Below are 27,893 nucleotides of genomic sequence, written 5' to 3' on the forward strand. Positions count from 1 at the left end.
CGGGGTGATGCGTTCAGCTTGCTCGATGTATATGTTAGGCGGTGGGAAGCGCACGTTTGGACTGATTTTCCTCGCTTCTCCACCCAAAAGCAAGCAACTTCCAGGAATTTGTAGAAACGGCAACCTGTTTGCCGTTGTCGCCGTCTTTTCAACAGCAAAACGCCGTTGGCTGTTGCCGTTCATGTATAAACGGCTGGAGGACCGTTCCAATACCGTATGTTCGAGTTGCACGTGCGAGATCACGAGAAGGCCAAGCCTAACTTTGCCGGCTGCTCATAGCTGAAAAATATGTAGAAACACTAACATGCCGAGGTTCATGTGAAGATAGCGCCACTTCCTCTCATGACACGGGGTAGTCTGTGGCGAAAGCAGCACCCAGTTTCTGTTGCTAGGATGATGATATCTATGTATATATCTATATTGAGAGAAACACAAGTTGAAGTCCACAGAGGTTTCATTTTTGTCGCGGAAGAATGAACTCACTACCACCATACCTAATTTGCGCTCAGCAACCTCCCTACATGAAAGTGAGCCGCCATGATTCGCGTCCGCTCTGTGAAAGACTCTGCAAAGGCCACCTAAAAGGGCTACGCGTGAATGATTGCGTCGCCCGTGCGATTGTTTTGTTTGCTGTGAGCAAGGCAACGACCGCGGAAGAGCTGGAGATGGTGATTACAACAGTCCTAGAAGACCAGTACGTGAGGGGTGTCAGGAAGAAGATAACGACAGCAACCCTCCTCAAGAGCGGCAATGGGAAACGTGGGAACGAGGTCGAGCCACAGAATCCAGAAAGCTCGCTTGCGACGGACCTCTACCCAGTTGACCGTATTATCAGGACCAGCACGGACGCGAACGGCGTCGAATCAGCGGACGTGAAATGGGAACCAACAGAGGAAGTATACAAGCCCCTCCCGAGGCTCGTCAAGTCTGCGTTTAGGAAGGAACAGAAAAAATGGGTTAAATTTTTTTTTGAGTGGTAAGCGATACTAGTAGAGGCGTGTAGGTGGTAATGAGGTCACGACACAATGTACTTTGCTTCCATATTGATTTCATTGATACCACTAAAGAGAGTTTGTAGTCACACGACCACTTTAACAAAGGATAGACGGATCACTGAGAAGTAAGCTAAATCATTCAAGTTCCCATTGCCAACCGCACACACTGTGCGCATCCTTTGGTGGACAGAGGGGAGCAATGATGGAGTGGAGTGGGTGCGCGCATGTGTCGCGGACTTCTGCGATGCGGAGTTCACGTACGGGTTGCCGCATGGGCTTATACCTTCCCGGGCGTCCACTTGCGGTGTCGCTCGTATTTCTTGCGGGCCGAAGGCTGCGGCATCGGGGCCAAAACGGTTTGACACGAAGTTTTGACGCGGATTTTGAGCTTGTTGCTCCGAAATCAGCTCGACTGCCTCAACGGGATATTCGATGAACACGGGCTCACGATCCACGCGTCCGGGGCAATGTACTGGATCACGAGGTTGTTCTTCATGCTGATACAGGCGTATGTGGGCCGGCTCTTGATGTATGCGCTGTCGAGTGTAGAGGTGGTTCCAGTCCTCTGTGTGCTCTACTACTCGATCTACCTGTTGTTACGGGTTTCAATCCTCCAGCCTTTTGGTTGTAATACCTGACAGCTCCGCAGAAGTACATCATGGGCATTCTCAACGCGCTGGCCTTAACTAACTGCAGTAACGGAACAGCGCCCTGGCGGTAACTTGTACGAGAATGGTGGCTTCGAGCGGGCCTGCTAGCAGCTGGAAGGCGCCCCTCACTCTCAGCCACACCACCATGAAGAACTTCGTTGATCACTACCGCATGAAGCATTCTGATTTCTGGAGCAACCTCGGCAACGTGTTCGTGTTCCTCGGCGTCTTCCGAACTCGCGATGCTGACGCTTCGATTAATCAACCATCAGAAGCAGCTGCAATGCATTATCTTACTACGTACTACGTATATTGCAACTTCGTTCGTGGCCCTAGGGCCAGCTCACAGTTTTGATAAGTGCTGTTGTCATTACCTTAGATACAGTGATCTTTAGCAATTACATTTGTACTGTACGAAAGAAGAGACTAAGTCTGAAGGGGTAGAAGACGGTGTGTAATGAGCCTGCCAATCAAGAAGACGTAGGCGAGTTACGCTCACCGTTGAATTCACGAAGTACCAAAAACAATTGTAACTTTGCGATGCTCACTCGCGAAATCCCGGGCTCTCGGCAGATGCGATAGGAAGTGTGCCAGTGAACACCGTTGAGCAGCTTGTCCTAAAGTTCATACCACCGAGTTGATCTGGTATGTCTTATAGTACACCAAAGACGATTGACCGCATCAGCGAGATCGCGAACCGAGTGATATTGTACGAGGGTGTGCACCAGTACCGGTCGTTGAGCCGCTTCACCAGAAACCACAGCTGCGTCAGCGATCTCGTCGCGCGCTTCTTCGTGAAGATCGTTTCTGGGACCCCAGGGGCTGGGTGGTTCACTCCGGGTATCTCCAGCGCTGCGTCTAGCATATCCTTCTCCTCACTCCCTTGAAGTGCTGCACAAAATCAGTCGTAACCTTGCTGTTCAAACCAGCGCCGACCACCAGGTGGCTGGATTTTGGCGCTCTGGAAGAAGCTGCGTGCCTGGGATTGCTTCTAGATAGTTCACCGGATTTTCGCACTTCTCGCCCAGTTCACCAACAAACACAGTCTCGCCACCACGCGTATGAAGCCGTAGGCGGCCGAACAGGAAAACACATCAGACGAAGGTTGGTGAACCGTGCACACGATGGCGCGTCCATCCGCTGTCCGCCACCTTACAAACGCCATCCGTGATTAGCTTGGGTGAGTGCACATCCAAGCAACTGGTCGATTCGTCCAGGAACAGCACGCTGGACTGGGTCGCAAGCCCACACCGATCGTCAGACGCTTCATCAGCTCCATCGATGGTTGGCGATGCCGTACATGCCCAGCAGGCCCGACAACACATACTTTTCCAGCACCGAATGAGCCACTGACACCCTCCTTTGTATTTGGCCACGCTTTTCGTGGGCGCTTGCGGGCAGTAGCTGATGCCAAACGCGTCGATAATGTAGACGTCGGGGCTGTGGTCCAGCAGTCCGGGGAACTTGGGGTCGTTCTTGGTCTCCTGCTTGCAGGAGCGTTCGTTCTCCAGCAGCACGATGCCGCCGTCTTGCATCGCGCGGATGTCCGTGTCCACCTGGGAGGCGGTGGGGTCGTCCACCGTCTTGATGGGGCGGCCGGACTACTGACTGGGAGTACCAAAATCTGGGTACCACCAAGTCAAGCGTTATTGTCAAAACGATGTGAATAGTTGACAAACGTCAATTTCCCAGCCTTTTCTGCCTGCCTCCCATTCGCCAATATTTTCTCAATACACTACGCTGACTGGCTGAACATGCAGGTCCTGCAAGTCCTTTAAGTACAAACCGGTACTGTAAGGGTTAATTGACGAGTGGCAACAAAATTAAAGCTTGTAAGACAGCGCGCGTGTCGTGCTTGGTCCGGTCTCCGCCGTAAGCAGTGAACAGATCTTGAGATGAAGTTGTATGATCGCCGACCGGACTTGCTGTCGGTGGTCGTGGTGACGCCCCATTAAACCAGGGTCCGTATACAGGGTATGCAACGTGCGTGTTCAACAACTGTGGCAGAAGATGGGATCGTGACTCGTAGTACACGAGATAGACTCGCTTGCAGGTTCAGCCACACTCTCATCGCAGATGCTTCGCCGCATGTTAAACTACATGTAATAAACCCAAGTGCTGTAGGTATGGATAGGTAATACATTGGCTTCCTGTAGTTACGGCTGTCGTGACGAAGCGTAGTAAAATATTCAGTGAGCTCGTCGCAGCAGGTGCGTTCCCTCTTCCTTCTCACTTGGTCATGCGGACGATCCTCTGGCGGTAGAAGTTGTCGTGCAACGCTGCCGGGCGTCCGCTCTTCCGTTGAAACAGCACTTGCTCCTGATGCAGCCGGTCCATCTTGTCGATGTACACGTTCGCAGCGTGGCAAACTTTGCGCAGCTCGCTGCTGTCGAGCTGCTCGGCCACCAGCTCCTCGCACTTCAAGATGCGCCTCGCGCGCTTGAACTTGCCCAGCTGCAGCGCGTTGTACATCAGATTCACTCTGCACTTGCTCTCGAGCACGGGGTCCTTGAGCCCCATGGAGATGCCGATCTGCAGCTTGGCCAGCAGCGTCGACTGGTTCAAGTGGCGACACAAAAAGTGGCCGCCGCCCAGCGTCGAGATGTACGCGTTGGCCGTCACCAGCGCTACGACGGCATTGACGAACTTGACGGCGCTTCTGGCCGACGCCATGTACAGCGGCAGCAACAGCTTCGGGCGGTACGTGACGAGCACGACCGCTCTCACATTGTCACGGTCAGTCTCCGCCAGCGAATAGCGGGCTGCACTGTCCTCCCAGTGAGTAAACGTCTTCGATTCCTCCATGCCTGGCAGCTTGACCGTCTTCTTCGTGCAGCGCGCCACCAGCAGCGTCAGTAGCTGCCGCGACTCGCCCGGATACGCGGCTGATCCCTCAGCGGACAGCAGGAATGACACAAAGCGGAAAATCTCCCAATCTGCGATGGCCACGCTGCCTCCAACCACGCAATCGGCATCATCCGATGCGCCGGAGTCTGTGTATGCTGCAGCTGCGCGCTTGACGGCCCGCAGCGCCCCGCGTTCGCGCAGCGGCGGCGCGAAGGCCACGACCTGCTGGCGGACGCCCACGATGATGCTCGACGTCATGCCTTTGATGTTTTCGGTCATTAAGTCGTACTTAGTGTGAGGGCGTAGGAATCGTGCTAAGTACGGGTGGAGCTTGAAACGACGCGTCCGCTCCGGCTGAGATACCCCATCTGGCAGTAGGCCAACATGTCGCTCTTCCAGGTGCGCGAGTGGTGGACCGCCAAGGGCGAGCGCGACGAGGAGTACACGCCCGGGGCGCTGGTGGTGGGCAATGTGGACAACGACGCCTCCGGACACGGTAGAGCGCAGCTATATGTAGTGCGGTAGCGGCGCCCTCCTTTGACTGGAACTTTTGACTGGTGTGCGCACAGCCAAGATCGTGACGGGCAGCTTGAACGGCGTGCTGCGGGTGTATTGCCCCACTCAGAGCGACTTCCGCATCGAGCACTTGCTGCTGGAGGAGAATTTACGTCGCCCCATCCTGCAGCTGGCACTGGGCTACTTCATCCCGTGGGTCCCGATCTCTAGAGCCACGTAGGTGAAGAGTTACGACTGATTGAGTGTATTGTTGTCGCTGTTGTGTATCAGCAACCAGCGCGTCTTGGCGTTGGCTATTCTACAGCCGAGACGTATCGGCGTCTATGTGGTGGAGGGCATGGGCGGGGCGGGCATGGCAGCCAGCTACTTCAAGATCACGCTGCGGTACGAGCACTTGCTCGGCATCGACGGCGAGCACTTCACAGCCTACAACTTCATCTACGGACCATTTGGGTCGTCAACCTCCAACTCGGGAGGAGGCTCACCGGTGCGGTCAGAGCGGGATCATCTGTGCGTGCAGTCGCTGGACGGACGCCTTCAGTTCTTCGAGCAGGACCGGTTCGCGTTCCTGCAGCCCCTCAACAACAACTTCCTGCCTGGCGCGATATGCTACGCCTCTGGCATGGATGCGGTGATCGCTGCTACATCGGACTTGCAGCTGGAGTGCTATCGTTACCAGGTGCTGGCATCAGCGTCGCTCAAAAAGAAGAGAAGTGCGTTGGACGAAGACAGCAAAGAGGACAAACAGCACGACGCGGCGTCGGCATTGGTGCATTGCGACTGGAAGATAAATATTGGCGAAGTGATCGTGGACATTCGCGTGGCGCGCGCTTCGTATCAGGAATCGGCCTCGAGCTTTGACATTTTGGTGCTTGGAGAATTCACACTGTTTGGCATCAAGCCTCAGGGAGAAGTTTATCTGCAGAAGCGATTGGGTTTTCACCCGTCAGCGTTTATTCCGTTTCGACGATGGGCAGCGCCCACAGAGCGAGGAACGCCGGGAACTACCGCCTTGGACAACCTTCTTGTGGCCAGCCACTCGAAACTCTGGTCGGTCTTCAAGGACAAGACGCTCATTTGGTCTGCGTGCGCATCAACGGTGCCCGTGGCTTTGCAAGTTGCCGAGTTTGGTGGAATTGAGGGAATGATCGTAAGTCTCGACTCTGATGGAGCGCTTAGCGTGAATTACATGGGCACTGACCCACCGTCCTCCGCCGTGGTGGCCCCAGATACGAAAGAAATCAATTATGAGGAGATGGATGAGGAGCACCGGCAGCTGCTCAACGTTATTCGCCGGTCCCAGGGAGAGCGACGAACGGAGCCGAAGGACCGCGTGTTGATTCGAGCTCAGGTTCCTGCGATTCTGGATGCGCTGCCAGATCGGAGTGATGAGTTCAATCGAGGGGGTGGGAACACGGGACAAGACTCTACAGGCAAGAACACACAACTCACAATGCGCGTATACGTCACGTACACGGGGGCCACGCGAGTATCGAATGTGACGCTATCCGTATCAACTCCCGAGAACGTTCTTGCAAGCGATTCCTCCTTCGTGATCGGGAGCATTGACGGCAAGGCGTCCACACCGCTGATCATCCCAGTTGTATTGCGTCCCAGCACTCTAGCCATGCCCACGTCGCTCTCCGTAACCATTTCAGCGTCTTACACGCTGGAAACAGGACAACCACGCGTCTCCCAGTGCGTTGTCAAGTTGCCGATGTGCATGGCGTGCCGCCTTGTGCCTCCCGTGAAGTCCAGCACCTTCAAATTCACGCTCGAGACCAACCAAGAGCCGCTGGAGCTCGCGAATTTGTTTGAAGACATGCTGCATCAGCCAAGTTGCACACCTGAATGGGCCAAACAGGTCGTGGCAGGAGGTTCTGGCACAAATGTGCTGAGCTTCCAATACTACAACGGCGTAGAAGCCACGATCCTCGTCTCGAAGAACGCAGGCCGATACCGCATCCAGTCCAATGAGCTCGAGGCGCTCTGGATGGTATCACAGGAGCTCGTCTCTCGCCTTCGAGCATTCTTTGACAGCCGAGAGCAGAATGCAGAAGCAAAGGGCAGCGATGCTGGCGCGTCCACGTCCGCACTAGAGGTGTTTTACCAGGAGCCACTGCCGCTCGCGGATTTCTTCGGCGCTATTGACGCGCACTTCGCGCTACGGAAGGAAAAGCTCGAGCTCGCTGCGCAGCTGAACGACCGGGCCCACCAGTTCCGCGTCATCCAGAAGCGTTTACTGGTGCGCTACAAGGACCGCAGCCCCGCAGCAGTGAACTTTTTGGACGTGCTGCTCCACGGAACATATGACCAGCTCATCTCGTTGTCGCACGCCATGGAGGCCGTGGAAGCCAAGCTGAAACGCGCCGCAAACCGGTTGTCGTGCTGCGTGGCGCTGATCTTGATGCTAATTCGGTTCCGCTTCCACATGAGCGACGAAGACGCGCGGCTCCTGGAGGCCAACCTTTCGCCCGTCGTGAACGAGACGGCCGACAGCGGGGCGGTGGAGCAGGGCTGGGAGGAGCGGACCGACTGCGCCATGACAGAGCTGCTGCGCACGGTGTTAGCCAAGCAGCCTCAGAACAAGGAAGGAGCTGGCGCAACGCTCGCTACGAGCGAGCTGCAGATGCAGGAAGACACCAAGCGGCTCAAGAAGCACATCACGATCGTGTGCGACCGTCTCGGCAAGGGCGCGTCGCTCGTCCCCGGCAGCAACAGCAACAACACAGGCGGCTCAGCACCCGCTCCAAGCGAGTCCAAGGGCGACTAACTAACAGCGACGAAGCTGCTCGCATCCGCGACGACACCATATCAATCCATTTGAACTTGAAAATTGTATTGACCAAGTTGAAGTGGCATCTCGAAAAAGATTGCCAATCCCGCCTCTCATTGGTTGAGAATAGATATCTAAAGTCTGTGATTGGCTGGAAATCGCGTGTAAAGTGCGTACATTGAAACGGCTGTCACCGCCTCGAGTATCTGATACCACCCAGTCGCGCGTAGCCTCCGTCCAGCAGTCCACCCAGCCTCGCGTCTGGTCTCCGCCTCTGCGCGCGCGCCCTCAGTTGCGCGCGCCTGGCCTGCTGCTCCGCCTCGCCTCACTTGCAATTTCCCCGTCGGCGCATCGACAGGAGACGAAGAGGAAGATGAAGGTGGCGCTCCAGCTGCTCGCGGGCTTCGCGGCGGCAGCGCTGGTGTCGGTCTCAGGCGCGCGCAACGACGACGCGCTGATCACGAGCCTGCCGGGCCTGGACTTCCGGAAGCTCTCGTTCAAGCACTACTCGGGCCACTTGGAGCTCGAGGGCAAGGAAAAGCTCTTCTACTGGTACACGGAGAGCCAAAGCGACCCGAAGAACGACCCGATCGTGCTGTGGCTCAATGGCGGCCCAGGGTGCTCGTCGCTGGGCGGATTGTTTACCGAGAACGGCCCGTTCGTTGTGCGGGATGATCTGTCCATCAAGGTGAACCGGTACTCGTGGAACCGCAAGGCGAACATGGTGTGGCTCGAATCGCCCGCTGGCGTGGGCTTCAGCGGTGATGTGGAGGGGCCCAACTACTACAACGACGACACGGTGGCCGCCAAGACGCGCGAGTTCTTGGGCCTCTTCTTCAACAAGTTCAGCGAGCTCAAGAACCGCGACTTCTTCATCACTGGCGAGAGCTACGCCGGCATGTACATCCCGTACCTCGTCGACCGCTTGGTGGAGGAGCCGATCGAAGGTGTCAACTTGAAGGGATTCGCTATTGGAAACCCGTTCACGGACAACATCATTGACGGCAACGCGTACATCGACTATTACTACTCGCACGCGATGGTGTCGCTGGAGGCCTACGAGAAGATCAAGGTCGAGTGTGGTGCCCACATCGGCTGCCTGTTTGACGAGACGCCATGCCCTGCCGGATGCGAGGCGCTCTTGGAAGAGGCTGAGGTGGGCGCGAACGCGGACGCATTGGATCCGTACTTCATCTACGGTGACATCTGCCTGCTGGACAACACCCAGGCCAAGGCCCTCCGCAAGCGAGCCAAGCCGTCGGCCCAGATCTCGCCCACCCACCGCGGAGACATCGGCGCCTGTGCTGATTCCCTCACCCACGCGTACCTGAACCTACCGGAGGTGCAACAAGCTATCCATGTGACCAAGCCTGGCGGCAAGTACGTCGTCTGGAAGGGATGCAGTGACCCGGTGGGAGATCTCTACGCTTCGAGCCCGTCGTCGCTGCCCAAGTACCACAACATCCTGGGCCGCGGCCTCAAGGTGCTCATCTACAGCGGTGACGCCGACTCGGTCGTGAACTTCATCGGCACTGAGCGCTGGATCGGCGGCCAGGGACTTAAGCTGCGCATTACCGAGAAGTGGCGCGCCTGGTTTGGCCCCGACAAGCAGCTCGCTGGCTACTTGCAGAAGTACGACGGCCTGACCTTCAAGACCGTCAAGGGCGCTGGCCACATGGTGCCGGCCGTGCGACCGCTGCATGGTCTCAACCTGTTCGAGTGCTTCGTGTACGGCCAAGACGCCTGCAACAATTTCGTGTACCCGGTGGACGACAACGAGATCGAGGCCGGGCTGACCGTCGTCCAGACTGTGAACAACGTGGACTCGGGCGACTCGGTCCGCGCGGTTAATGACAATGCCAATGCGGGTGAGTCCGGCTTGACGCTGGGCTGGATGACGATGCCCGGCGCATTGATCGTGATGCTGGCCGTTGTTGCCATCCGCAACGCCCGCAAGCGCGGCCGCTACCAGCGTCTGTACTCCAACGGCTACCAGGCCGTGGTCTAAGGAAGAGAAGCAACGGCTATGACAGAGTTGAAGAAGGGGAGGATACTTTATGTGTGAAGAGTTGAGAGCAAACATGGAAGTAACTAATGCATCGTCCAGCTGCAAAACGCAAGAAAGAGAGGAGGGAAGGAGTGGATTAGCTCTCTTCTCCCATGACAAAGCTTCAATCGTCGAAGCATGACCAGATGAGTGTACCAAAGGCAGCACGCGCGGCAGTTGAGACCGTGACCAATCGTACGCAAACCTGTGGCCGACGTGGCTCAATCGACTACGGAGGGAGACGGATGACAAACGCCCCTTCGCGCCCCAACTGCCCATCTAGCTTGATTTAACTATACTATGAGCTCAGCCGTTACGTTCACCCCGTCCCTCTGTATTTCAAGCACTACAACTGCATTTGCACACATCGCACTCTTCATCTTGCCACACTCCCACGTCCATCTCGTGCTGCTGCGCTGGGTTGATCCTTGCCACGATGAAGCTCTTGGTCGCGATTGCAGCGCTGGGCGCGATGCTCTTCGCGTCCCCCGCCGTCGCGTACGACCCGCACCGCGTTGGCGATCTTCCTGGTCTCAAGCAGGCGGACGTCCCCTTCGCGCACTTCGCCGGCCAGCTGCACCTGCCCACGCCGAACGAGGAGAAGCTCTTCTACTGGTATGCGCAGTCACGCCGCTCGCCCGACAGCGACCCCATCGTGCTCTGGCTCAACGGCGGCCCGGGTTGCGCCTCGTCCGAGGGCTTTTTCACCGAGAACGGGCCGTTCGTCGCCAAGCGCGACGGCACCGTGGGCATCAACCCGTACGGCTGGAACGCGCGCGCCAACATTGTGTGGGTGGACTCGCCCTCGGGCGTCGGCTTCAGCCAGCCGCTGCAGGCTCCGACCGGATACTACAACGACGACGTCGTGGCGGACCGCCTTCGTCTGTTCCTGCGCGAGTTCTTCGCCAAGTACCCGGAGCTGCAGGGCCGCGACTTCTACGTGACGGGCGAGAGCTACGCCGGCATGTACATCCCGTTCCTGGTGGAGCGACTGGTGGACGACCCGCTGGACGGCGTGAACCTCAAGGGATTCGCCATTGGCAACCCGCTCACGGACATGGGCATCGACGGCAACGCGTACATGGACTACTACTACTCGCACGCGCTCATCTCGCGCGGAGACTACTTCACGCTGCTGGACTACTGCGACCATAACGTCGCGCAGTGCATGTTCACGGACGCCAACTGCACCGAGCACTGCGAGGAGGCCGTTCTGAAGGCCCACGAAGCTGCGGACACGGGAGAATTCAATCACTACTACATCTACGGCGACGTATGCCACATGAAGAACAACCAGCGCAATGCGCTGCACGAGCACCTGCTGGACAAGGTCGGCCCGAAGATTCAGACCCACCGCGGAGCTGTTGGCCCTTGCGCTGGTGACTTCACTGAGGCTCTTCTGAACAAGCTGGAGGTACAGCAGGCGCTGCACATTGAAGGCGAGCTGCCCATGAAGTGGGTGGATTGCCAGTCCTTCATCTCGCGCAACTACGTCCGTACCTACTCTTCGCTGGACAAGTACCGCAAGCTGCTCGGCAACGACCTCGAGGTTCTCATCTACAGTGGAGACGCCGACTCGGTCGTGAACTTCATTGGCACGCAGCGCTGGATCACGGAAGACAACGGACTGGCGCTCAAGCCTGCGTCTCCGTGGCGCGCGTGGCTCGGCCCGGACAATCAGATTGCCGGCTACCACCAGCGTTTCGAGCTTGGACTCACCTTCAAGACTGTCAAGGGCGCAGGCCACATGGTGCCGGCTGTGCGTCCGCTCCACGGCCTCCACCTCTTTGACTGTTTCCTATTCGGCGACGACAAGTGCACGGCCATCTCGTACCCGACGGATCCGTTCGAGCGCGAGGCGGCTGGAGGTGTCGTGGAGCCTCGGAGTACCAAGGCGCCCGGCGCAATTGACGAAGACGACCACCGCGACGCGGACTTGGCCCAGCAGACCAGCGCCACCGTCTCGCAGGCGAGCACCCCGACTGAAGCCGCGTCTGGCGCTACCGTGTCGCTCTTCGTTGGCTGCGCCTTCCTCATGCTGGCGGCCACAGTCTACGTGCATCGTCGCCGTCGCCAGAACGGCGAGCATCGTCAGCTTTACCAGCCCATCTAGACCCGAGCACTGCTGTAACACTTGATCACCATGCTAACTAAGAGGACTGTACCGCCATTATGCTTTACCCAGCCTCCTGTTGCTATGCTAGAACTCCCCAACTTGGTTTCAGGCTTTCGACACAAATCTTGCTGCCTTCAAGCGGTTGTAGAAACGTGTGGCTACCATCGCTTCCCTGAACAATGGGCAGCGCCGCCAGCAGATCGCAGGTGCCCGACAAATGGGACGCCTCGCGGATCTCCTCGCAGCAGGGCAAACTAGCGGTGGTCACGGGCGGAAACTCTGGCATCGGCTACGAGACAGCGCTGCATCTCGCTCGCAATGGAGCGCACGTGGTTTTGGCTTGTCGCGACATCCAACGCGGCCGAGCAGCCGAGACCAAGATCCGTGAGACGTTGGCGTCGGACCCCGACGCTGCCGGCTCTGTGGAGTTTATGCAGGTGGACGTGAGCGACTTGGCCAGCGTGAAGCAGTTCGCCTCCGAGTTCAAGAAGACCCACGACCGCCTGGATCTGCTCATCAACAACGCCGGCGTCATGGGCGGAGCGTACGCGAAGACGGTGGACGGCTACGAGCGGCAGTTCGCGACCAACCACCTGGGCCACTTCGCTCTGACCGCGCAGTTGTTCGACGTGGTGAAGCAGAGCGCCCCCGCGCGCATCGTGAACGTGAGCAGCATGGTGCACCGCAACGCCTTCTGGACCTTCGACGAGGACAACATCATGGCCGCGAGCGAGCGCAATTACAGCCAGTGGTTCAACTACGCCAACACAAAGCTCTGCAACATCCTCTTCACCTTCGAGCTGGACAGACGCATGAAGGCCGCGGGGGTCGAGGGCGTCACCGCCGTCGCGTGTCATCCAGGCACCACGTCCACCAACCTTCTCACGGCGCCATCAACATCCAACAGCAACTGGATGTGGACGACGGCGTTCAAGCTGTGGACGCTCATGCCGCGGCAGACCATTGAGATGGGGGCGTTGCCGACGCTCTACGCTGCTACAGGGAGCGACGTCAAGGGCGGGGACTTCTTCGGTCCCAAACACTTCAACGCCATGTTCGGCCACCCAGTGCGCGAGACGCCGTCCAAGCTGAGTTACTCGACCATCGCAGCCACCAAGCTATGGACACTTAGCGAGCGGCTAGCACACCTCTCCTTCGACATCAACAAGTAGGCAGGCACTAAAGCCTCCAGCATAGCGGTAGGAACACGAAGACCGTGGCTGTAACTCCTTGATCGAAGCTGAAGGGCCATGCATGCTCGACTAGTCGGGGTCGCGCCTATTGACGCCGAATCCTCCGGTGTTTGGATCCTTTGGCTAGCCACTCCGCGTTTGCACTGCTTCGAGCCGAATGGCAGTCGGCGCGCTCGGCCGCTATGCGGTTCTCGCGTCGCTCGCAGTGTGGGGCGCGCGTGCCGCGGTGGACGCGCCCAACACGATCCAGCTCGAGATGTCGAACGGCGTCGCGCGCAGCCAAGCTGTCAACGCGCTGCAGGGCCGATATCGGTACCACCGGTCGATGGACGAGGAGCTGCAGGCCAAGCAGACGCTGAGCGCCAGAGACCCCGTGGACGAGAGCAGTCCGCGCAACGAGGCGACTGTGGAGACGGCACTTCGCTCGGGCTCCGGGTCGCACACCATCCAGGTGCTGGTCGGCGGCCAGCAGCGCGAACTCATCATCGACACGGGCAGCGGCAAGACGGCGTTCGTGTGCGTGGGCTGCAACAACTGCGGCAGTAAACGGAGGCACGAGCCCTTCGTCTTGACGGGCAACACGACGTACCTGTCGTGTGACCGCTCCATGACCCTCCAGACGAGCTGGGGCGAGCCTGCGTGCATGGCCTGCGAGAACGGCAAGTGCAAGTACGGCCAGACGTACGTGGAAGGAGACCACTGGAGCGCCTACAAGGCGTCGGACATGATGCAGCTGTCGCCGTCGTTCGAGGCGCGCATCGAGTTCGGCTGCATCTACGAGCAGTCCGGCGTGTTCCTGGACCAGCCGTCGGATGGCATCATGGGCTTCTCCCGTCACCCGGACTCCATCTTCGAGCAGTTCTATCGCCAAAAGGTGACGCACTCGCGCATCTTCTCGCAGTGCTTGACTGAGGGCGGGGGCATGCTCACGATCGGCGGCGTGGATCTCACAAGACACACGGAACCCGTGCGCTACACGCCACTACGCAGCACGGGCTACCAGTACTGGACTGTGACGCTGCAGTCGGTATCTGTTGGCAATCAAAGCAACACGCTGCAGGTGGACACCTATGAGTACAATGCGGACCGTGGCTGTGTCCTCGACAGCGGGACGACCTTCCTATACATGCCCGAGAGAACCAAGGAACCATTCAGACTCGCGTGGAGTCGAGCGGTCGGCAGCTTCTCCTACATCCCGCAGAGCGACACGTTCTACTCCATGACGCCCGACCAGGTCGCTGCACTGCCCGATATCTGCTTCTGGCTCAAGAACGACGTGCACATTTGTCTCCCTCCCAGTCGATACTTCGCTCAAGTGGGGGATGGCGTCTACACGGGCACCATCTTCTTCTCTCCTGGTCCAAGGGCGACCATTCTAGGGGCCAGCGTCCTGGAGGGCCACGACATCATCTACGACGTGGACAACAACCGCGTCGGCATCGCCGAAGCGATGTGCGACCAGCCGATGCAGGCCGCGGTGGAGCTCAGCCTCGACCCTGGAGGCGAGAAATTCCACGCCGAGTTCGACTACTCGCAAGCTCCGCAGTGGATGTTCGCCAGTATCACGCTCCTGGCGGTGGCTGGTCTTATCAACGCGATCTGGGTGGCCGCAGCGACGCAAGGCGAGGAGATTCGACCTGCAGGACCCACCAAACCAGCGCAACAAACCACCACCGCTGTCGCCAACGACTGGCAGGGCGAGGAGTTCTCCTTCTTCTTGATGCAGGAAGACGGCGACAGGCAGCCCTGTTAACTAGACTGTCGTACACGGAGACAAAACGAGGTTAAACCAAAAGACATGCATTTTCCACGAGGCCATCGACCGCCTCCTCAAACGAGTCTAAGTGCGTAAGTTTACCGGTTACCCAAGCGCGACGTCCATGACCATCATGACCACAAAGCCCACGATGGTACCGAACGTCGCGAGCTTCTGGTTGCCGCTCTGCGTCGTCTCCGGCACGAGGTCGTCCACCACCACGAAGATCATCGCGCCCGCCGCGAACGACAGCGCGTACGGAAGGATTGGCTGCACGTACATCACCGCGCCCGCCCCAATCAACTACAGCAACAACATAACCTCTCGTTAGTCAGTATCCCAGCCCCCTGACAACCATCACTCCCTCTCTCTCCACTCACCCCTCCGATCGGTTCTACCAGTCCACTGGCCTGCCCCCACATGAAGGCCTTGAACGCCGACGTGCCCTCCCTCCTCAGGGGCATGGACACGGCCAGCCCCTCGGGGAAGTTCTGCAGCCCAATGCCAATAGCCAGATTGACAGCGTTGCCGAAGCTGGCGCTGGAGCTGTGGCCCACACTGCCGAAGCCCACGCCCACCGCCATGCCCTCGGGCAGGTTGTGCAGCGTGATGGCGATAACCAGCAGCAGGACGCGGCGGAAGCTGCTGGTGCTGGCGGCCGTGGGCTTGTCGTAGGCCTCTACCTCGTCGTTCTCCCCCTTGTAGTCGTCGTCCTTTTTCTTCTTGGCGCTCTGGCGGTCGCCCAGCGACTGCGGCGTCACGCCCAGAACCGACTCGAGCAGCGGCAGCAGGCGCTCCGTGCCGAAGAGCGTGAGCGCGCCCAGCGTGAAGCCCACGGCGGCCGGCACGAAGGCCCAGCGGCCGTCCGGCCCGTAGAGCGCCGACTGCTCAGCGATCTCGATGGACGGCGCCAGCAGCGACCAGTAGGACGCGGCCAGCATGACGCCGCCCGCGAAGCCCAGCATGCCGTCCAGCAGCTGCTGGCTGCGGCGCTTGTCCTCCACGTCCAGCACGAACACCATGGCCGAGCCCAGCGCTGTGAAGCCCCAGGTCACGAGCGTGCCCAGCAGCGCCTGCAGCACGGGGTGCTGGCCCTCGATCATGTCGCCAAGGTCCTTGGGTGGGTAGAGATAGAGGGATGCAGCGAGCGACTCTCGAAGTGATGAGGGCGCAGACGGAATCTTTGCGATCGTGACGTACGTCTGCAAGCGCGTGATTGGGCGAAAGTTTCGGCGTGTTTTTGCTGTTCAGAAGAAGTAAAGCTACAGTAATCTGCCCGAGTAAGGAACGCCTGATATATATAAAGATGCAGAATATATCAATTGATGTTAAGTTGAGTATACTTTTCCAATGTACTGATTTAGTTATTTCAAAATGAACTGAAGAGCAGCTTTACCTACGAGTCCGGAATGATTCCAACAGTGGCGTATGGTCGAAGCACTAACCTTTGACCAGGCATCCTCGCACCACAACAGCGCTGTCAAATGGTGGAGTGGGGGAGGAGGTGGGCTTGTGGGGCGCGGTGCAAAAGCAAAAGTGCGAGTCTACCACTACGGTACATGTAGTTTGAAGTCTAATAAGATCGCTAAATGCGCGCCATTTTTCAAACGAGGGTGGAGAGCTGATGATTGGCACTGGATATTTCACCTTAGTACCTCAGTACCTTGCAGTACCTTGCACATCCCCCTATCGCCACATTGACTGGAAAATAATATTAAATATGTGAGGCTATTAGTTGTACACCCGTTCCTTATTCGGGCAGAATTCTGTACCCTTTTTAATTAAAGGGTTAAAAACAACAACTGTTAGAGCAAGCAAGTGCTTGCATTCACGCTGCGACGAGTTTATTGTCTCTTTGCTGTGGTGGTGCCGATGCCTGCCGAGGGAACGAACGCAGCGCGGGGGTCGACCTTCACGTTGCAACCGACCCCGTTGCCGCTGGAATAGAAATAAGTGAGGAGGTGGCGAGGACGAGCTAAGCTAAACACTCATGGCGTTGCGGACCGTTTCAGGATTAAAAACAGCCCCCGCCCGCAATAGTCCAGCCTGGAAGTTCCCCGACGTGGGCCAGCACCTGCATCGCTCCATTGCTGGAAGGAAGGGGGCGGTGACGTCGCAGGCGCTGGAGCGTACGTCAGTTTGTAAGACTCGATTCCCCAGCCAATCCGGGTCTGAATGTGAACAGCAGGTAACTGCAACTTGGGGCTGATGAGAAAGAATTTCACGCTCATTCCGCAATTTGCTGCCTCGCGCGCAAGTCAAGTCAAGTAATGCCTCGCGTCGTCGCGTACAAGGCCAACGTGGTGCACTCCGTCGCGCTCGGGCAGCTGCAGGTGCTTCAACCTGGCCTCGTCGGCGTCGACGACCGCGGCTCCATCGTGTTCGTGCTGGACTTGGGCCAGTCCGAGACGGCCACGCCGCACTTCGACGAGCTCGTAGACTTGGGCGAGCAGCTGCTGCTGCCCGGCTTCATCGATGGCCACGCGCACGCGCCGCAGTACTCGTTCATCGGCGTGGGGATGCACCTGCCGCTGCTCAAGTGGCTCGAGACGTACACGTTCCCATACGAGTCCAAGTTCCAGAACGCGGACTACGCGCGAGCCGTCTACGAGAAGGCGGTGCGCCGCCACCTCCACAATGGCACGACCACGTGCTCGTACTTCGCCACGGTGCATCTCGACGCCTGCAAGGTGCTCACCGACATATTGGAGCTGGTGGGCCAGCGCGGCTACGTGGGGAAGGTCAACATGGACCGCAACGCGTCGTCCGGGCTACAGGAGGACACGCAAGCGTCCATCGACGACACGCGCGCGTTCGTGCAGTACGTGCAGAGCAAGAAGAGCGATGTGTTGACGCCTGTCATCACCCCGAGGTTTGTGCCGAGCTGCTCGTCCAAGTTGATGCACGCGCTGGCCGAGATCTCGAGGGAGCACACGCCCAAGCTGCCCGTGCAGTCGCATCTAGGCGAGAACCGCGACGAGATCAGCTGGGTCAAGAGTCTGCACCCCGAGAGCAAGACGTACACGGGCGTCTACGACGACCACGGACTGCTACACGAGCGGTCGTACATGGCGCACTGCATCTGGTGCAGCAAAGGAGAGCGCGAGCTGCTCCGAGAGAAGCAGACGGCGGTCATCCACTGCCCCAACTCCAACTTCTCGCTCTCTAGCGGCGTACTGAATGTCCGTCGGTTGCTGCAAGAAGGCGTCAAGGTCGGGCTCGGTACCGACGTGTCCGGAGGGTATTCGCCTTCGATGCTGGACGCCATTCGCCAGGCGGTTATCGCCTCCAAGCTCGTCTCCATTGGCAACGGCAGCTCCAGCGATGAGGACAGCGAGGAACCACAGGAAGATTCGCTCTCGTACGCTGAGGCTTTTCACCTCGCGACAGTGGGGAGTGCTGAGGCTCTTGGACTCGGTGACACTGTGGGCAACTTCATGGTTGGCAAGAGCTTTGACGCGCTCGTCATTGACCCCTACGCGCCGAACAGCCCCATTGATGAAGCCCACGACCCCGTTGAGGCTGCTGACGTACTGCACACGTTCCAGAAGTTTTTGTTCCTTGGAGACGACCGCAACATCGTCTCCATCTTCGTAGGCGGCCGTCAAGTCAAGAGTGCGTCGTCTGGGATCAACAAGTCACTGGAAGTATCCAGCTCTCCGTTAACTATGGGCAGCGTGCACCCCAGTATCCAGCCTCTGTCCTTGGCCAAAGACTAGTATCCTACCAAGTTCGTTCAATACTACACAAGTTTTTCTTCTCTACTTATCGATTCTTCCGCTTAGCGTCTCTTCGCCAAAGCGACGCTGTCCAAGACATGGCGAAGGAGGGTGAATACGAGATGGCTCCGCGAGTGGAGCGCATCGAACAGCAGATCCCGGCAGAGTGGAAGGAGTTCGCTGGCAAGCCCATGCAGATTTCCTACTACGCCACAAAGGTCAACACCTTCCGCGAAAACCCGGATCTGCTGCGCCCGAGCGACTCGTTCGCAGCGTGGGCCACGCAGGAGCTACGTCGCGAGCTAGGAGAGTACGTTGTTGTGACAGTATTTACTCTTCCGTTTAGACAAGTGCTAACGCTCACGCGTGGTGATTCGACAGCAGGGAAGGCAGACGACTGAGTGATGTAGAGCTCAGAGGCATCGTAGCTCAAGAGTGGCGCACGGATCTCACGCGCAACATCCTGGAGACACGACTCAATCGACACGGAAGCCAGGACGGGCCCGTGGTGAGGCGGTCTCCTTGTGGCGTCCTCTACGTCGCCCCACACCCGTCTCACCCGCGTCGTACTACCACCGGCACGCCAGGCGCAACATCTCCGACGAAGTTCGTGCTGGACGCTATTGCAACCCCAGGGCCCCGTAAGAAGCCCGCTGCTTCGAAGTGACAACCTTTAATTATCGGCAGCAATGGATGTGTGATGCTGTCATTAGTATAACCTAGTCAGTCGATGCTGGAGGTGCGCGATGACTGCAACAAAGACCTTCCTATCGGGCGACGCACTTCAACTTGAGATGTTGCGCGAAGGTCGTTGGAGCATGAAAGGACGCGGGTCTCAAATCTGCGGTGGGCATGCGCCCCTGACCGCCGCTTGCTGCTCCCTCCGCGACAAAGCGAATCTTGTCGCGGGATGGCCACTCCATGCTAGATTTCATCGGTGGATTGCTGCAGTAGAGGGGCAGAACTCATCGATTGCCCGTTCGCTCTCCTCGTGGAGCGGCGATGGTGGCAACGAGCTTTCACGATGCCTCGTCGAACGCGGTGTCCGTCGTGATGGTCCGCGGCCCAGGGCGCGTCGATGCCGAGAAGGAGTACGGCGAGGTGCGGCTCTACCCCACGCGGATGCGCTTCGTCACAGGCGTGGCTCGAGCCTACGAGGACGACTTCCCGCCTGAACTCAGCCACTTGGTGAAGGAGACGGACTTCGAGATCGCCATTAACCAGATCAACAACACCATGCAGGACTACTGGCCGTGCTTCTTCTGCATCTTCTGCGGCTACGGCTGCTGTCCTTGCACACTGGGGCTCTCGCTCTTCTGCCCGAACTTCTGCATCAGGGATGTACGTTCGCTCCATTATGTTGGGCGTGAACAAGGTTGGAAAGCTCGTACTTGGATGTTGAGGCTGGTTCTTGCAGGCCGAGCAGTACGTTCGTGCACTTCTGACACGGATCAATAAACGCGTCTGCTTCGAGCGCGTTGGCGTCGAGTGGCAGCTGGTACGGTCGTGTGGCAGATCCTGGGTACGCTAAGGTCAAGCTATAGCTCATTTCATGGTCTAGGTCTAGATCTAAGTGGGATTTATTGCTGCAGATCCAGATCACGTACCCCCTTGCACCGAAGAAGCCACCGCTGGTACGATGTGTCGCTGTTGGTTGATACTGGCTGTAGTTCACCGTGTTGCTAACGACGCAGGTAACATACCAAAACGGTATACTGCCGTCTTCGACGCCCCTCGTGCCTCCAAACGGCAACCACCCCGACAGTCAAGAAACACCCACCAGCTCTTCATCACTCTCCGCTGCAACGCCACTTGTTCCATAAAGAAAAACCCCTAGCAATGTCCGTGGTGTATTCCAATGTTAGTCTATCGTTGCATTTTCAATTAATGCGTCAGAGCTCGCTCGCTTCAGCAGCAAAAGCGCTTAAAAAAATTCTCACCACGACAAAGTTCCGTTCGCTCTGCCCTCCACGAGGTCACTCTCCTACACCATCTAATCGAACTAGCCACTCTCCGGGTTTCCTCAAGGGTTGACTGTATCTCCACGTTGCATCGAGCTCCCCTGATCCGCTCTCGTCCTAGTCGCCTGTACTTCGCCTCCAGTAAGCTCGTAACCAATACCAAAATCAACACCCCGTTCCAGTCCATCTCAGTTGGCCACCTTCGTTGAATTACTTGCAATCACGACGAGTTGAGGAGCTGCAGGTGCACCGCAGCGCAGCGTAGCCGACCCAACTAAATTATTGGATAGTAAGGAAGCCGCGCAGTGTGTTGCGGAACTGGCCCAGCCTCTGTGTGAACTTGTCGCGGTTGGCGGCCTCCAGGTTGGGACGCACGTCTGCGAACAGCGCGGCAAACGCCTCCTCGATCTGCGCTCGGTTCTCAGGCGGCTGTGAAGAGCTAAGTGACTGCTGGTAGTTGGTCAGCGCTTCCTCGCTGCACAGTGTGAGACTCAAGATCGGCCGGGACAGCGCCCACTGCGAGTTCACCTCGCCGTACACCAAAATGTCCAGCAGCGCCGCTAGCAGCGTCGACCACATGTTCGGCGAGCCCTGGACGTGTGCGCGCAAGGCGTGCTTCACCGGCGTATCCCGCTTCTTCTTCATCTCCTGGAAATACAGCGACGCGAGGTGATCCACCGCTGTCGCGCACTGAGCAGCGATAGCCAGGTCGTACGAGTTCATACCTTCGTGCAAGGACTGCACGAGCTGCCGGAAGATCCCGTCCTCCAGCGCCACGACGGAAGCCAACTGATTCCGGAACAAAATCTCCAGGAAGAAGAAGTAGGCGTTCTTCACCTTGGGGTAGTGCATCAGGTCCTCGTGGGGGATAGATAGGACAAGCTGCAGCGCGATCTCTAGTGCGTTCTCCAGCGACTTGTCGTTGTAGAGCTGGAACACGCCAAAATTCACGTAGTTCCCGCCCAGCGCTCGGTACAGAATACCCAGGCAAAGCGCCACGCCCTTATACTTATCGCCGTACGGGTTCTTCCCGGCCGGCACTGGTTGTATCCGCCGCCCGTACGCTACGACGACGCTGCTCAGCTCCCGGAACAGCAAGATGCCGCTAGCTGAGCTTTGGTCGAACGTGACACGCTGGGCCTTGTTGTACGCCAGCTCCTGTAAAAACTTGAGCAGCGCAGTCGTCACCGCCGGGTGGTCGTAGAGCTCATCAGCAGCTCGGACGAACACGGGGAAGTAGGCCGGATACAGCAAGTCGAAGATGCAGCTGTACGTACGCCGGTTGTGCGTCTGCTGCACGATGCCGCGCAGGTCGCGGCACACTCCGATCACAGCCTCGCGAACTTCCGGCACTCTGTAGTTGGGTGTCTGTAGCAACTGGTTCAGCACGTTCTCAATGGGCTCCATAAACCGCTCGAAACGCTCTGAAGATTCGTCAAACGCTGTCGTGAAAATGAGCCGCGCGATAGTCGAGTGGAACGTGGTTCGGTGCCGCGTGTTCGCCGGTATCGCAAGGAACGGGAACTCCTCTGCGGTGTGGTTTCCAATAAGGTACTGCACCGTTTCCAGCCCGAGGAGCAGCTTGCCCGAGGAGTACCCAGATGCAACCTCGAAGAACAGCGCCAGAGTCTTGCTAATAACCACTTCGGTCTCACCCCAGAATTTGAGATTGTTGCCCACTTTCGTTACCATCATGTTCACAACGACCGTGTGGTCGCCCAGTCCTAGCCGCTCGAACATGCGCAAGTATGCTTTGTGCTTAGAAGACATGGCGCTCTCACTAGGGGCCATGATAGGCGATGAAGCCGCCCCAGCGGACGCGGGCTGCATGGAGGACGGCGGCGTGGGCGCCGACGGCATGCCGTGCTGTTCGCCGATGTAGCTCTTGCGGAAGCTGCTAAAGTAGTATAGCAACGATAACTCAAAGTGCACACTAGGCTTTGTTTGGCCGCCCGACGCGATGATCCGATGCTCCGTCAGCTGCATCGCCCGGAACACGCGCTGCGAGAGGTCCGCGTCTACAAGTTCGTCCCCCTCGGTCGACGTGGACGAGTACGTCTGACCGCCGATGATGGCGCCAATAGCGTACACAAGCCACGCAGTCTGGTTCTCCATGCTTTCGAGCTGCTGTTGCTGCTGCGGAGGGATCGCGGCCCCGCCACTTTGGTCCAAAATGCTGCACGCCTCCGCGTACTGATTCAGGATCGGATCCAACACTGATACGATGTACTCGCCAGTCTGGCGGTAGTTGAAGTGGCACAGCGTCGGCAGCTTCTCCAGCTGCTCATACAGCCCACCCTCGTCATCCAGCGGGTTGTCCAGCGTGTCGTCAAGCGCGCACTGCTCCGCCGAGTCGAGCCGCGACTGGATGTAAGCCTGAATAACCTGTGGCACGCGCGTATCCAAAAAGTTGATCGCCCCGGAGTTGGGCGATCCGGGCACCGAGTCCGCGCGCACGTAGGGCAGAGCAGCCACGAGCCTCGCCCACAGGGCCAGCAAGTAGTGCGTCGAGTTGGCGGACCACTGCCACTGGCGGAACGACTTGATCGTGAAGTCGGGCGTGAGATCCATCCACTCCTGGAACGACTCGGTCTTCATGAGCTCCGAGAGCTGGTAGTTCGACTTCAACCTGCCGATCAAGCGGCAGAACTCGTGGTAGTTCTGCTGGTCCGACAGTCCCTCCTGCGCGCGCAGGATGGCGCAGATACCCTTGAGCAAGTGCGCAAGGTACACGCTGCGCTCTTTGTCGGGCGAGAAGAGGTTGCGCCTGACGGAGGCGAAGAGCATGAGCGCCTCCAGGCACTTGGACGTGTTGGGCGGGTTGGTCGTCTTGTAGAAGTCGAAGAGCAGCTGGATCGTGTCCGGGTCCTGGATCACCGAGCGCCAGGACGTGGGCACCTGCAGCGAGCCCGTCTCCTCGGACGACTCGTCCGGGTTCGTGCCGATGAAGTCGAAGGACAGGCACTTGATGAGCAGCGCGAGCGCCTGGTCGCCCATGCGCGCCTCCTGCTGGGGCGACGCGCCGCGGATGTTGTGCATCTGCAGCTGCTTGATGGACGTGAGCGCGACCTGGAAGATGCGGAAGAGCGAGTCCTCGCGGAAGGACACGGCGATCTTGCGGTGGAACGTGATGTTGCGCCCTGCCACGGGCAGGTTCATCTCCGTCACGAGCTCGCTCAGGATCTGCAGCCCGATGACGCAGTGGTCCACCGTGGCCTGCAGGAACTTGGTCACCTCGGCCACGATCTCGCGGTGCTGCTCGTCGTCGAACCAGCCGTACTTGGTGAGGCGGCACACCATCTGGATGAGCGACGTCGTCACGAACTTCTCGAGCGTCGGCCCCTTCTGGGCCAGGTACCCGAGCACATAGTTGCCTGCATGCAAATGGGATGGAACAAAGGGTGGCAACAAGTTTAAATTAGTGCTAACTGTGCCAATAAATATTTTGCACCGAAGTGCAACAATGGTGCACGTGTTGCAGTTTGCTTACGGATGTCGACGCGCTGCGGCGTGGTGAAGTTGTTCCAGTGCGACGTGATGAGCTTCGTGAGGCTTGTGCTGGCCACGAGCAGCGCGTAGGGCGACGACGAGTTGTCCAGCACGTACTGGCACTGCGGGATGTACTCGGCCGAGCTCTGCAGGATGAGCACGGCCTGCTGCGCGTGCGCGCGCTCCGCCTCGTTGCCGCTCTCGTACAGCACGCGGCACAGCGTCTCCAGCTCGCGCAGCTGGTTGGCGTCCATGGTGAGCGTGAGCGTGAGAGCGAGGCTGGAATTAGCGACTGCGACTGCCTGGCTGTTTCTTGCTTGCTTGCTGTTGGGCTGTGGCTCGCGCTTTTGGCTCGGCTCGCGTTCTCGCCTTTTGGCTCGGGGGGGATTCAGGTTGTTGCGGTTTGAGTAAAGTAGGACAGGGCCTAGACTAGGATGCGGCGTAAAATAGGAAAAGGCCTGAAAGATGACGTATATGTGGTCAACCTACTGTACTGTACCCTGCGGACGGTCTTGTTGCTTGTCGATTGTCGCCTGCGCAGTGTGGAAGTGGGAGTCAACCAGCGTCGTCAGCTCAGGAGCCCATCCAGCGGTAGGAAGGCAGGCGGTTGCCCTCCTCGTCCACCTGACAGTCGCGGTTCAGACAGACCCATATCAGCGCCAGCGTCGACTGCTTCACGCCGTCCTGCGAGCGGATGAACACGGCGCCGTTGTGGTTACAATTGGGGCACACCACGTCGTAGTCGCGCTGCAGCGTCGGGTCGTCGATCACGTCGCCCGGCAGCACGTCCAGCTGCACACTGCAGCAGCAAACACACGAAATATCGGAGAGCAACAATGAAAGAAAGCGTCGGTCAGCGATCGTCCACGTAGATGCACAGCACTGCAGCTATCTTGCAGGACGGCAAGATATGGCAAGCAGGAGACGCACCGCGTGTCCTTGACCAGCTCGTTGGCATAAATACAGTTCTCCTCCACGTCCTCGGACTGCCCGCAGTTGCGGCAGCGGAACACCAGGCGGCGAATCTCGCGGTCCTGGCTCGGGTACAACATGTTGTTGCTGTGGGCGTCGCAGTCAAAGCAGTAGCAAAGGGGGCAGGGCGTCAGTATGATCAGGATGAGCATCGGGGCAGGCAGCTTCGCTGTTGCCACCTCGTGGCAGCTTGCCGCCTCCTTTAACGACGACGGGGCGGCTCCACCGTCTCAAGGAGGGGGTAAGCCGCACACAATCAGACAGAGAAGCAGTGGGAGGAGGCAACAGTAGGTATGGGGGGGGCTTACCACTCGCGGCAGAAGCGCATTCCAGCGGCGGCCATGATGACACCTGCTCTCTTCTGTGCGTTTTCAGGTGAGCCTTCGAGCGCCAAGCGAACAGTGTCCGCTCCATTTAAGTACGCAATTGACGGGTCAGTTTGGTAATTGTTTTGTATTTTGTGTAGCCATGCCACTGTAGTGTAGCCATGTTCGGTCTATCAACAACAACAACTTCAACACTCTTCGGTGGGAGTATCGTCCTCCATCTCGCGAGACTGCTGCGTCCACAGCTGCAGGTAGCCTGTAGGTGACGGATCAGACAGGTAGAGTTAGTATCCGGGATCATTTTAACAACTGAGACGAAGGAGAAGAGCAACGTACGTCCTCCTTGCTCGAGGAGCTGCGAGTGGCTGCCAGTCTCCACGATGCGGCCCTTTTCGAGGACGATGATGTTGTCCGCGTGGCGAACTGTCGAGAGGCGGTGTGCGATGATGATCGTGGTGCGGCCCTCACACGCCACGTTCAGGGCCTGGTGGATGCTCTGCTCCGTCACTGTGTCAAGCGACGACGTGGCTTCGTCCAGCACCACCACGGACGGGTTCTTGAGCACGAGGCGCGCGATAGCGATGCGCTGCTTCTCCCCGCCGCTCAACTTCAGCCCACGCTCGCCGATCTGCGAATCGAACTGGTTGGGCAGGGACATGATGAAGTCGTAGATGTTGGCCACCTTCACGGCTGCAATCAGCTCCTCGTCCGTGCAGTGGCGGTGTCCGTACGTGAGCTGCAGGCAAGCAACAGCAACATGAACACGTTAGAATCTACAGCATCAAAGTTACCATAACCAGAGCAGGTTCGAAGCTTACGTTGTAGCGGATGGTGTCGTTGAACATGACTGTGTCCTGAGGCACGATTCCGATGCTCTTGCGAAGAGATTTCTGGCGCACCGAAGCGATGTCTTGGCCGTTGATGGAGATTCGGCCTGACAGCACATCGTAGAAGCGGAATAGCAGGCGGCTGATGGTCGTCTTACCGGAACCGGTGGAGCCCACGATAGCCACCGTTTTGCCCGTAGGTACGGTAAAGCTCACGTCCTTGAGGCCGTTCGCTGCTGGCTGGCTAGGATATCTGAAGCATACGTTGTGGAACGTGACAGTGCTAGCGGTCGCAGAGGCCTCTAATGCTGGAGCGCCAGGCTTGTCCTGCACCTCGGGTTGAATCCGCAGAAGTTCCGCCAGATTCTCCATGTCCACGAAAGACTGCACGATGGTGTTGTAGATGTTGCCCAGCGAGTCCAGAGGCTTGAAAATGTTGGTGATGTACACCGTCACGGCCACAAAGTCACCGACCGTCATGACCCCGTAGTAAATGTTGCGAGCCGAGATCAGAAGGCATGCGCCAAGGCACGTCTGCTGGATGAGCTGCTGCGCCACCACGATGGCGTTCATGAGGCCTCGAGTGGACAGCTGCGACTTCTGATAGAGGTAGATGCTCGACATGTACCGCGCGAGCTCGTAATCCTCCGTGCAAAAGTACTTGACCGTCTCAAAGTTTACAAGTGAGTCGACAGCCTTCTCACTGGCCTGGTTATCGTGCTCGTTGGTTTGCTTCTTGAAGCGCAAGCGGATTCGCGTGCCCATCGCGGTAATGACCACGTACAGAACGACGCCAATAATCGTCACCACCGACAGGATCTTCTCCTTGAACGAGAAAATGAACACGATGGAGACGACCACGAGCTCGACAAATGTGGGCAGTAAGCGGAAGAAAATGACGTTGACGATGTTGTCCGTGCTCGTAGAGCCTCGATCCAGACACCGCAGCACCTTGCCCGTCTTCTTGGTCAAATGGTAGTTCATCGAGAGACTATGTAGGTGCGCGAACAGCTACAGCAACAGACAACAGAAACATCAGTGAGTAGCTCGTCCCCTTTACATAGGATCCAGGCGACGACTGTACATTAGCAGCGACATCCTGGTACGCGTGCTGCTTCACCACCATGTACAGATACGTCTGCAGCTGCTTCGCCGCAGCGAATCCAAACAGCGTCACTGATCATCAATCGCGCGCACCATGTTAGTCAGTCATGCAAGTAGCTCGCTTCCTGGACGATACCAGCACCTACTGCAGTACATGACAATAGCGAACACCGGGATCCGTGTGAAGTTGCTCCCCGAGATCGTGTTCGTCGCCTCCTTCAGGAACAGCGGGGCCAGGATACGCGAGCCTCGCGACAGGAACATGAAGGAGAACGAGACGAACACTCGGAGGCGCAGTCCCCATGTCTTGGGCCAGAAGTCTGTTCAAATGCGTTGTGATGATACAGTCAGCAAAGTGCCCCCCCCCCATATCACAGAACAGCGAGCTGGCAAACTTACACGGGATCAGCAGCACACGCAGCTCCCATATCGTGGCGCCCTGGCTGGGCTGCGGGTCCTCCAGGGAGACCTCGGGCGGCTCCTTCAGCAGTGGGGTCTTCTCGTTCGTCGCGCGCGGCATCTTGGCAGCTGGTGGGCAACGGACACCAGCGGCTGAAGTTACCGTCATTCCGGCCCCATGTCGCCTGGCCAATCAGAGG

The 27,893-nt window shown here is 58.2% G+C and overlaps 11 protein-coding genes across 11 annotated transcripts; 7 read left to right on the forward strand and 4 right to left on the reverse strand.

The window, feature by feature from the left end:
• Positions 1-2,297: 2,297 nt before the first annotated feature.
• PHYSODRAFT_344913 (hypothetical protein) lies at positions 2,298-4,750 on the reverse strand (the record flags this gene model as incomplete). Its single annotated transcript, XM_009522232.1, has 3 exons — positions 2,298-2,536; positions 2,973-3,246; positions 3,893-4,750. 3 exons carry the CDS (start codon positions 4,748-4,750, stop codon positions 2,298-2,300), a joined length of 1,371 nt encoding a protein of 456 aa, XP_009520527.1.
• Positions 4,751-4,876: 126 nt separating this feature from the next.
• PHYSODRAFT_311818 (hypothetical protein) lies at positions 4,877-7,781 on the forward strand (the record flags this gene model as incomplete). Its single annotated transcript, XM_009522233.1, has 3 exons — positions 4,877-4,988; positions 5,062-5,200; positions 5,279-7,781. 3 exons carry the CDS (start codon positions 4,877-4,879, stop codon positions 7,779-7,781), a joined length of 2,754 nt encoding a protein of 917 aa, XP_009520528.1.
• Positions 7,782-8,157: 376 nt separating this feature from the next.
• Positions 8,158-9,900, forward strand: PHYSODRAFT_555153 (hypothetical protein; the record flags this gene model as incomplete). Its single annotated transcript, XM_009522234.1, has 1 exon — positions 8,158-9,900. One exon carries the CDS (start codon positions 8,158-8,160, stop codon positions 9,790-9,792), a length of 1,635 nt encoding a protein of 544 aa, XP_009520529.1. The 3' UTR covers positions 9,793-9,900.
• Positions 9,901-10,267: 367 nt separating this feature from the next.
• PHYSODRAFT_479550 (hypothetical protein) lies at positions 10,268-11,944 on the forward strand (the record flags this gene model as incomplete). Its single annotated transcript, XM_009522235.1, has 1 exon — positions 10,268-11,944. One exon carries the CDS (start codon positions 10,268-10,270, stop codon positions 11,942-11,944), a length of 1,677 nt encoding a protein of 558 aa, XP_009520530.1.
• A 182-nt stretch (positions 11,945-12,126) lies between these two features.
• On the forward strand, positions 12,127-13,119 carry PHYSODRAFT_311821 (hypothetical protein; the record flags this gene model as incomplete). Its single annotated transcript, XM_009522236.1, has 1 exon — positions 12,127-13,119. The coding sequence occupies one exon, from the start codon at positions 12,127-12,129 to the stop codon at positions 13,117-13,119; it is 993 nt and encodes a 330-aa protein (XP_009520531.1).
• A 277-nt stretch (positions 13,120-13,396) lies between these two features.
• On the forward strand, positions 13,397-14,893 carry PHYSODRAFT_487030 (pepsin-like aspartic protease A1; the record flags this gene model as incomplete). The annotated part of the gene is made up of 2 exons (XM_009522237.1): positions 13,397-14,743; positions 14,837-14,893. 2 exons carry the CDS (start codon positions 13,397-13,399, stop codon positions 14,891-14,893), a joined length of 1,404 nt encoding a protein of 467 aa, XP_009520532.1.
• A 108-nt stretch (positions 14,894-15,001) lies between these two features.
• PHYSODRAFT_482702 (hypothetical protein) lies at positions 15,002-15,999 on the reverse strand (the record flags this gene model as incomplete). Its single annotated transcript, XM_009522238.1, has 2 exons — positions 15,002-15,199; positions 15,277-15,999. The coding sequence occupies 2 exons, from the start codon at positions 15,997-15,999 to the stop codon at positions 15,002-15,004; spliced, it is 921 nt and encodes a 306-aa protein (XP_009520533.1).
• Positions 16,000-17,166: 1,167 nt separating this feature from the next.
• On the forward strand, positions 17,167-18,615 carry PHYSODRAFT_484971 (hypothetical protein; the record flags this gene model as incomplete). Its single annotated transcript, XM_009522239.1, has 1 exon — positions 17,167-18,615. The coding sequence occupies one exon, from the start codon at positions 17,167-17,169 to the stop codon at positions 18,613-18,615; it is 1,449 nt and encodes a 482-aa protein (XP_009520534.1).
• A 1,002-nt stretch (positions 18,616-19,617) lies between these two features.
• On the forward strand, positions 19,618-20,273 carry PHYSODRAFT_482152 (hypothetical protein; the record flags this gene model as incomplete). The annotated part of the gene is made up of 3 exons (XM_009522240.1): positions 19,618-19,956; positions 20,033-20,137; positions 20,208-20,273. 3 exons carry the CDS (start codon positions 19,618-19,620, stop codon positions 20,271-20,273), a joined length of 510 nt encoding a protein of 169 aa, XP_009520535.1.
• A 582-nt stretch (positions 20,274-20,855) lies between these two features.
• PHYSODRAFT_311826 (hypothetical protein) lies at positions 20,856-24,319 on the reverse strand (the record flags this gene model as incomplete). The annotated part of the gene is made up of 2 exons (XM_009522241.1): positions 20,856-23,950; positions 24,067-24,319. 2 exons carry the CDS (start codon positions 24,317-24,319, stop codon positions 20,856-20,858), a joined length of 3,348 nt encoding a protein of 1,115 aa, XP_009520536.1.
• Positions 24,320-24,638: 319 nt separating this feature from the next.
• On the reverse strand, positions 24,639-27,814 carry PHYSODRAFT_555161 (bacterial MDR-like protein; the record flags this gene model as incomplete). Its single annotated transcript, XM_009522242.1, has 9 exons — positions 24,639-24,864; positions 24,996-25,124; positions 25,346-25,388; positions 25,557-25,619; positions 25,700-26,099; positions 26,182-27,201; positions 27,275-27,366; positions 27,441-27,614; positions 27,694-27,814. 9 exons carry the CDS (start codon positions 27,812-27,814, stop codon positions 24,639-24,641), a joined length of 2,268 nt encoding a protein of 755 aa, XP_009520537.1.
• Between the last annotated feature and the right edge of the window lie 79 nt (positions 27,815-27,893).

This window comes from Phytophthora sojae (assembly GCF_000149755.1).
Source record: "Phytophthora sojae unplaced genomic scaffold PHYSOscaffold_2, whole genome shotgun sequence".
NCBI lineage: Eukaryota > Oomycota > Peronosporomycetes > Peronosporales > Peronosporaceae > Phytophthora > Phytophthora sojae.